Genomic DNA, 9,132 nt, shown 5'->3' on the forward strand with positions numbered 1-9,132 from the left:
GCAATTTTAGCATCAGTTGTCACATTTAATATAGATTTTTGGATTTCGACTAGAGGATTAGATCTAAGAATCAGATAGTGTTCGACATTGTTCAGTTGTCTTTTGATCTCCAATTTATATTTATCAACAGACTAGACAACGATCCCACCGCCCTTGTCCGCACTTTTAATGATCACATCCTGATTTTGTTTTAAAGTTCTTAGGGCTTGGCGTTCAGTCACGGAGATGTTGTAGGGTATGTATTCTAAATCTTTATTCAGGCCAGAAACTTTTTTAAGTACCATGGATTCAAAGGCCAATAGCTCAACCGGCATTTTATTAGTTGGTGAATTAAAAGTCGACGGTGGTCTCAATCCAGAGGGATTAAGACAGTCATTGCTGGTATGTTCCAAAAAGAACGCCTTTAGACGCAACTTTCGGAAAAATTGTAACCATTCCAATTGAATTTCAAAAAGATAGGACTTCTCGGTAGGGACAAAGCGCAATCCCTTACTCAGAAGGGAGATCTTGTCCATAGAGGGCAGATGATTGGATACATTAAAAATCGAAATAGTTTCTGTATTTGGAATATTCAAATCCAGATTGATTAGTGGGGCTACAGAGTTAGTCAATAATGTTGGCAAGTTTGTTACTCGGGTGGTCCCCACTGATAACATTTCAGACTGGTCTGTCTCCTGCCCAACTGGAAATTCCATCGTGGTTGGGGTGGAGGTGGCCTGGTTTTCCCCCGTCCCCTCACTCCTCTCCCACGTTGTTGTAAAATCGACGAATTATAACCTGCTGTTGATGGACCAGGTCTAGAGTTTGTATTTGGCTCGGATTCATCTCCTGAGCTTGCTGATGATTCCGAAAAGGTAATGGCATTATTATTCCTAAATCGACCCCATGTAGGATCATTCTCGTTATATTGAGATTTTGGCTGAAAATAAAACTCATCCTGTAAATATGGATGGGCTTTTAATTGACTGAAATTTGCTATATCTTTTTGTATTTTATTCGTCTTTTTATTTCTTTCAAACTTTTCAAATTCAGCAATAGTCCTGTTGACTTTATCAAGGGCCGCTTTAGCGTCATTAACCACATCCCCTTCATTCAGCCGTCTCTCTAAATCAACAATTATTTCAAGTTCTTTTTTGCTAAGTTCCAAACCAGTGTCAATGCCATGGACAAGCCAATGGCGGGAACATGTTACTCCAATATGGCTAAAGCCTTTTCTGAACTTGGGGTCATTAATAAAGATCACCGGGACATTGCCTACTTGCAGTCCCACTGATATTACATATTTTTTTAAGTTTTTGCTAGAATATGTAGCGTTAAGTCATTTATCGTTGCATTCAGCTCCTAATCTAACATCTGCCTGGGGTAGATAACGACTTTGTGGGCACATCAGCAAGTCCACTAGTGGAGAATGAATCCCCAAGTCCTTCAAAAGTGCTTGGTCCTTTAGGACACTCCCGCCATTGATCTGTTCACTGCCGTGTGAGAAGCAAAATTCCCAAATCCCTCCCTTATTACCCTACAGTCCTTGGACAGTGCATTGTGGATGAACTGGTTAGGGGCATTTGCTTACTCTGCCTCGATTCTGTATGTGATGAGGAATATAAGGAAAGTGTCAATGACCCTCATCCTGGTAGTGTCAACATTGGGCCAGACAACCATACATTTTCGTGCTTTTAGAGCAGTTTGTACATCCTCGTGAAGAACATCAGAGGCCAGATTTTCTGACTCCGCATCAGTGTCTGCTCACTCCCAGACCTCAGGCAGCTGAATCAAATTATGCAGCTAAGTGGTACTAACAGCCTTAATAGGGCTGGGTCATCATTAGCTCTTTTAATTTTCTACTGCTGACACAAGACAAGATTTTCCGATTCTATGGGGGGGGGGGGAGGTCTTAAAGGAGTACAGGAGGGCTGGCCTTGTCACACAAGAGAGAACTAACTCAGAGCAGCTGCCAGCAACTTGCAGTGGTTGCTTCAGAAATAGATGGCTGCAACTAAGGTGCTGCATGAGGTTTGGTCGTTGGTGCAGTGGGACGGTACGTGCCCATGTCTGGTGCCATAGATCAGAAAGTGAGTGTTCCCCAGTAACCCTGCAGAGGACATGGGGCTGATCCTCCCACAGTGGTTCTCATCTGCCTGGTCCTTTGTCCAGGAGTGCCAGTTCAGGTGCGTCTGAGATCGCTGGGCAGAGGATGTCCAAAACCTGCCGGAGAGGTAAGAGACCCAAGATGCACCTCGGGAGCTTCAACTGGCTCCACAGTCCAGCTGACAGCAGAACGGGGGTGTGAAGGGCCTAGGAGATCCTGTGACTCCACTCTGGCTCCAGAGCTCTGCTTAAGACCTCTGGACCTATAATCATCAGGGCCCAAAGAATGAGGTTTAGGTTGTATGTGCTGCAGTAGATGCTTGGCTTTCACAGAAAGTATACTAGCATTAGCACTTTGTCTCCGATTAAATTTCAGTAAGAATGCAAATGCTTTTGTTTGCTATATATATATATATATATATATATATATATATATATATATATATACCTGTCCTCCTCCTACTGTTAGAGTAATGTTCATATTGCTACTTTGCAGTTTATGATCAGTGAACATAAATAGGTTGATTCTAAATGTTGCTCATTTTTAGGTTGGACTAAATCTGTGTACTCCATCGCCTTATCAGTGGCGATAGTCAACCGGCTGCAGGATTAGGAAATGGCACTCTGTTGCCCCTGTCTGACACTTCCTCTTTTGCACTATATACACAGATATAGGCAAAGCACTCCAAATGAGATCCAGTCGCTTGTACAACAACATTGTATCCTGTCCAAACTGACAACTATTGCAAATTTTTTGATTAAAGTGCCTTTAAGGGACCTGTCTCCATTTTTCTGTTATTTAGATAAATTCTTTGTTGGAAAGTTAACACTAGAAATTAGTTTGGATGTCTGTAGAAGGCTGCAAGCTGTAGAGGACCAAATTAATCTACTGACCAAAACCTGCTGTTTCTACTTACTCCTCCTTTGCAAACTATGCTCTTTTTGAAAATAGCTGTACTATAGCTAGGGCTGCCGTTTGAAAAGATTCTGGCTGCCTGCCAAAGTTGAGGATTATGCTGCTCAAATGTGAGCTGGACCCGACCGCTGCAAGCACATCCTCTATTCTATAGAGACTTGGCTCCTAATCACAAACAAGAGTCCAATTACATGCCCATACTATGATTTTCAGAACTAGCCATCACATATTTATGGCACATTGGAAAACCAGATTGAATCCTTACACGTAAGGTAGGTAGTTTTGTTGGGTGCAAGGCTAAATAATGCCAGGACGGTCCTAGGAAAAAGCCCACTATCCTGCGAGGCAATCTTCTCCAGGCACAAGGCTCTGCAAAATAGTACCTGCTTGTCCCAATTTCAGCTGACTGAAAACTTTCCTCTTGTATTCATCATCTGCCTTGGATTTGTCCAATCTCTCAATGTAGTTAGTGCTGGTGCTGTGAAGGGTTTTACTGTCTTTCAGATGCGTGTTACATGATTGCATGTAGTTATTGATGTATATCACAGTACTGGCAAACATGAGTGGCATAATTACTACTGAGCATTCTCATCTATGGTATTTCTTCAACATTGTGTTGTGATCTCCTCAGCCTGGGAAGCTTGGTGGATTTCAGGAGAACTGCCAGTGATTAGGTAATCTGGCAATATAGCTTGAATGTGTAAGGCTTATGAATGTTAGTACCATTTTTTTTTTTATCAAACTGCTTTGTTAGAAAATGTTTAGTTGGTTGAAATATTTCTGAATAATTGGTTTCTGTACAAATTATTGCAAGGTTAATATGCGTGTGAGAATTTTTGGGGGATCCTGTCTGATTTTCCCATTTTTTCTCTTCAACAGGATCTGCCTAATGCAATGAATGCAGCAGAAATCACAGATAAGCTTGGCCTGCATTCCCTTCGCCACAGGAACTGGTACATCCAGGCGACTTGTGCCACCAGTGGAGATGGTCTCTATGAAGGATTGGACTGGCTGTCCAATCAACTCCGAAACCAGAAATGAAACCTAGTTTCTTCCCCACCTGTCATCTTACTTCCTCCCCTGCCCTCCGCTTTTATCTTTTGTGGCAAGCTGTGCTACTTTGTGGTATTGAGTGCCGGAATCAGTTTTCATTTCTTTTGTCACAGTACGTATTGTACCATGCTGTAAAATGTGGCAAAGACGAGCCTGAAAACATTTAGGTGTCTTATTTAATGTAAATAGTTGGTTTCCAATTGAGGCAGTTTCTGGTACTCCTATGCAATATTACTCGGCTATTTTTTTGTAAGGAATCAGAGCTCAACATCAAGTACCTGGAAGAGATTTAAACACATGGGTCACTAGTAGTTCATGCGCAGTAGAGCCTCCAACCACTTTATTGGCTTGTCAAATTTATGTTTAGATCCATTTTGGTTGCTGGTTTTTAACCCTGAACAGTGTACTTTCTTAAATTGTTAAAGTAACACACTCGAAATATACAAGGGACAAATGTGACTTATGTAGGTTTTTCAGTGACAGCTTGAATGCCTATGATTTTTAACAACCGTTCTTGCTAAAATTAAGTGGTTAGAATGTGACTTAATCTCTAAAAATAAAATGATCTGTTTTTGCATGGGTAAGATATAGATCCTTTTTAATGCTATGCCTTTGGATCTTTCTGTATTTCGTAGCGTTTGTGCTTGTACTTGTGCTCACATCGAGACTTAACACTTATTTGAGCAAGCATTATTTGAAAAAGATTTTACAACAGACTGCAAGTTGAGAATGGTTGAATTTTCAAAACACTTGGGCATTTTCTATGCTTCAGTCGGTCAACTCGGGTAAGGTTAATATCTGTATGTATCAAAACACTTGAAAAATTCTTGCCAGTTATACACAGGCTATCTTTTGGGTTTAAAATAGTGTATTCTGCCTTGAAAGTGAATTGTACTTTTGCCAACCACTCCAGAACTAACCTCCCAACAAAGCACAGCCTGCATTAATCGTGCACCCTAGTTAATCTGACAGTACTTTACTCTTGATTTAAAAAAATAAAAAAACTACAAATAACACATACCCAACATCCTTAATGTATTGTCGAGCATGTTGGCGAGTCATTCCATTATAAAACTTTCTTCCTCATTTTGGGATAAATCCCTATATCTGTATGTGTGCAACTATCCCCCTTGGCATTCATCGAGCTTCAAGGGTCAGGTTTGCCATCTGAAAAAAGTACCTTTTTGCTTATCTTTTTATATACTTTTGATCAACACACTGAAGAAGTTGGAGCTGTTGGAACATTTAAACTTGAGGATATATCTGAACTGGTTTGTTTAGTGACGTAATTGTTTTCAGTACATGACTAGTAATCAACTGTTTTGTATTCTTGTTTTCAGTTTTCATTTTGACAAAGAAGCACTGTAATTAAAGCTATTAGAATAAAATCATATCTATTTTATGTGGGTTCTTTTAAAAAAAATAAAAATCTGCGTGCCTTTTCATTTTTTGCCTGACTGCAGATAGGAATGCGTACTACTAGTGCATGTGTATAATCTACAGCTAAGCTAACACATTTACTCCACAGTTCAGTTATTAGCTGTTTAATTTTACCTTAAATGTTTCAATAGCTCACAAGGAAAAGATTTATTGAAGATTCATTCATGGCATGGCTATAAAATCATGAAATACACACACCATCGGCTTAATATGAAAATAGCACTTTTTTCCCATATGCATTTGATCAGAAGCCATCTTGTATCCAGACTTTGGCACTCTCCTAAGTGTTCACCCAATTCTTATGGTGTAAACTGTCTCATGAATTGGTACATGTCTTTATTCAGTTCTCCATTGCAATGAATGCATGGCTTTGTCCTAAAAGTTTCTATATTCTAAGTGTTAGGCTAAAGTGCAATTTGAGTCAGAAACGGCTTTATTTCTTTATCAATTTGCAAAACGGTTTGTTCAAGTGGGGATAACTGAGATTATAACTCAAGGGTCCTCGTTAAACAGAGTTCCAGCTTCATGTGTACTGGTGGTTTGTCTCTTTGGTTCTTTTTGATGTAGAGGATATTTGCATCAAGTCTTTCAGAGACAATTGCACTAAAGGTGTAAGAGAAATAATAGCAACAGGTTAAAGCACAAGCTTATTTTAGGAGTACTGGCTTGGTTGTGGAACACTAGCTCGGGCCCATCCCTCTTAATACACATCTACATGGCGTAGGACTTATAGCACGGACTTACCACATCTTTAGATCTTAGGGGGTTTTATTCTGTGATTTGAGGTCCCTGCTGCTTCCACCCTAAGGCATCTGCCTTCTTTGCCGTTAATGTTTCTGTGGTGATGAATCTGTTCCAAGAGACATAGGTTTTAGTGTGCAGTTCATATTTGTTTACCACTTTTGGGATGTCTGTACAGCACTGTTCTGCTCATCCTGAGTCCAGGATGATTGCCTTAATCCAAAGATCTTAATGCTGTCATTCTGTCATTTTCTGTCTTGAATGCCATCTAATGGGTTATTCCATGATGCAAGAAAAACAATTTTCATCACCCAGTTAGTAGGCTAATCCAGACCGCGATTTGCAAAGTGTGTGCAGCCTCAAACAGAACACCTGGGACACAAATTAGCAGAATAGTCCGACCCCAATCCTGAAGAGGAACCAGTAACTAAAGCGCACAATGGTTTTTCGTCCTTGCCAAAATAATCAAAGCTATCGCACTTCACCTCGAAGGTGAATTTCAACTTCATGTTTGTCCACCTTAGTGGCTTCTCAGTTGTAGCAGTGATCTCTGTTCAGGTTTCCTGCTCTTCACAAATTGGTGGCTGTGCCTTTTGTTGCCATGGAAAAGGCACTTTTTTAATGTGATGAATGGTTACCAAAACTTCAGCTAATGAAAGGCAAACCTCAGGATGCTTTTTCATTTGACAAGACTGTAACCTTGAACGGAAGTCTGCACTCTGTAGAGGAAGTGCTTTTAGGGAGGCCGGTAAGGATATCTCATACTCTGCACACTTAAATAAAAAAAATAAACAATGGAATTCATTAGTGAAGGCCTGACCCTAAATCTTAATCTAATACCATCTCATGTCTAAATGGACAATTGTAGGATGACAACATTTTGTTTTAAAATTATAAGCAGCTCCTTAATTTGTCAATGTTCAGTGGACCTTCTTTATTGAGACTATGGATGAGTGCTTTCCATGTGGGGATTGATTAACCAAAACAAATCCTCTTTAGAATATCCTTTGCCAATGAAGTTCCAGTCCACTTCTGTGGACAGTTTGCTCCATATTCGTCGTCAAGATAACCCTCGTTAATCACTCAAAATAAATAGATTAGTTCAGTAAATTAAATCTTTTGCCACAAGATTCCTCCATGTGCATTGGTTAAATTGTGGAATTTTGTATTACAGCATGTACATCTTAAAATATATTTTTAATGCCTGCAAAGAAATAAAAACCCACCAGTTCTGCCATGTCTGTGAACTGTAGTCCATGCTTCTCCAAGTACTCTAATCTCCACATGGCACTCTTACATGAGCTAACTGCCTTTTACCATATTAACTTCTTTATTGCAATGCTGGTTACAATAGGCTTGCAGCTTGACTTTCTGCGTCTCAGATACTGTACACTCCCCTGTTGTGTATTGTTGGGTTCAAACTGCTAGTTTTTCTTGAATATATTTGTTTCAGAATCCAGCCTGTACAGAATGATTCATGGCAGTGCTGTTTGAAAATCACAAAAGTGATACTTTTTCCATCATCTGGTTGAAAATAAAAATTTGGTCTCCATGTTCTGACCAAGATGAAGGATGCCGATAAACTATTGTGCATAGAGAATAGCGATTTCATTAAACTAGGAGGCTATCATTATGCATAAACTTTTATTTACTACTTTAAAGCAGCAAAGACTTCTAAGTTCCAAAATCAGAACACTGTATGACACGTAAAGCAGAGCACTCCGTCCATAAAATCCTTCAACATTCCATCTTCTCCCTTTCCAGTCATCCTGCTTGCTCTCTACTTTGCCTTCTTCAACGTATTTTACGGATTAACTGCAAAATAAAATCTTCTGAAAAATTCTATGGCAACCAAACCAATATAATATACTTTGTATAGTAAACCAAACAATTTAATTTCAACTTCTAGTAAAACGCTAATATTTAAAATGCTACAAAATCTAGAGTCAAAAGAAATCCCCCTCTTTATAAAAAGAAAAAAACACAGGAAAGGGAGGGTGGGATAATGCTAGTCTCCAATAATTCTAGGAGGCTAGACACAAGTCATCATTCTTTATACACAACAGTGTTGAGAATCGGCAATTTTGTCAAGAAGGAGACTACCATTATGCACATAGCCCTTCAAAGTGAAGTCTGAAACATGCTCATAGGTTGTAATTAAACTTTCTGAAAACATTTACATTCAACAAATCCACTATCTTAATTGACGCCGAAGAGGCAGAAGACGCTGAGGAAGAGGGTATTTTCGACTCCCCTCCAACTCCGGAACCTAGAGGCGAAGAACCAGAGGAATATGGAGACATACCCGAAGAAGAGGAAGTCTCTGAAAATTTTGAAGATGCATGGAACAACCTCGACACAGAGAGCCCGGAAGAAGAGATTTACAGCTACCCTTCGAAAGCTTCATCTCCAGATGACATAGCATTCTACAATGACATTGTCAAAAGGGCAGCAAATTAATTTGGAGTACCCTTAGAGGAGTAAAAAGGGGACACATGTTTCTTGCTAGAAACGCTGGCACCAGCTACAGGAGGAACACAATACCTTCCTATGCTGGCCAGTATATTGGACCAAGGCAAAGAAGCATTCAAAGAATCAGCTTCAAACAAGGAAGTAACCTCCAGAGTAGAGAAAAAGTTCAAACCCTCCTCAAAGGACCTGAAATGTATTCAGGGAAGTACAGTAACTGACTATATTATTGTCACCATAGCAAGGAAGAGGCAATGCAGTCCCCAACACAGGGCCACCACCTGAAAAATAAAGTAAGGGGATGGACATGGTGTGGAGGAGAATGGAGAAAGCGACAGCAACACAATGGTGTATTGCTAACTCAAATGCCCTGCTAAATAGATATGGCCACCAACAGTGGGATGAGATAGAGGAAATATTGAACACAT

At 39.9% G+C, this 9,132-nt stretch overlaps 1 protein-coding gene across 3 annotated transcripts in view; it reads left to right on the plus strand.

Moving 5' to 3' along the window:
- ARF1 (ARF GTPase 1) overlaps positions 1 to 5,497 on the plus strand; it is a 118,317-nt gene extending 112,820 nt beyond the window's left edge. For all 3 annotated transcript variants that reach the window (XM_085628765.1, XM_085628766.1, XM_085628767.1), the window contains exon 5: positions 3,881 to 5,497. In XM_085628765.1, the coding sequence (XP_085484891.1) occupies positions 3,881 to 4,042 (162 nt within the window). In that variant the 3' untranslated portion in view covers positions 4,043 to 5,497. The remainder of the gene's footprint in view (positions 1 to 3,880) is intronic.
- Positions 5,498 to 9,132: the final 3,635 nt, after the last annotated feature.

This window comes from Triturus cristatus, chromosome 10 (assembly GCF_964204655.1).
Source record: "Triturus cristatus chromosome 10, aTriCri1.1, whole genome shotgun sequence".
NCBI lineage: Eukaryota > Metazoa > Chordata > Amphibia > Caudata > Salamandridae > Triturus > Triturus cristatus.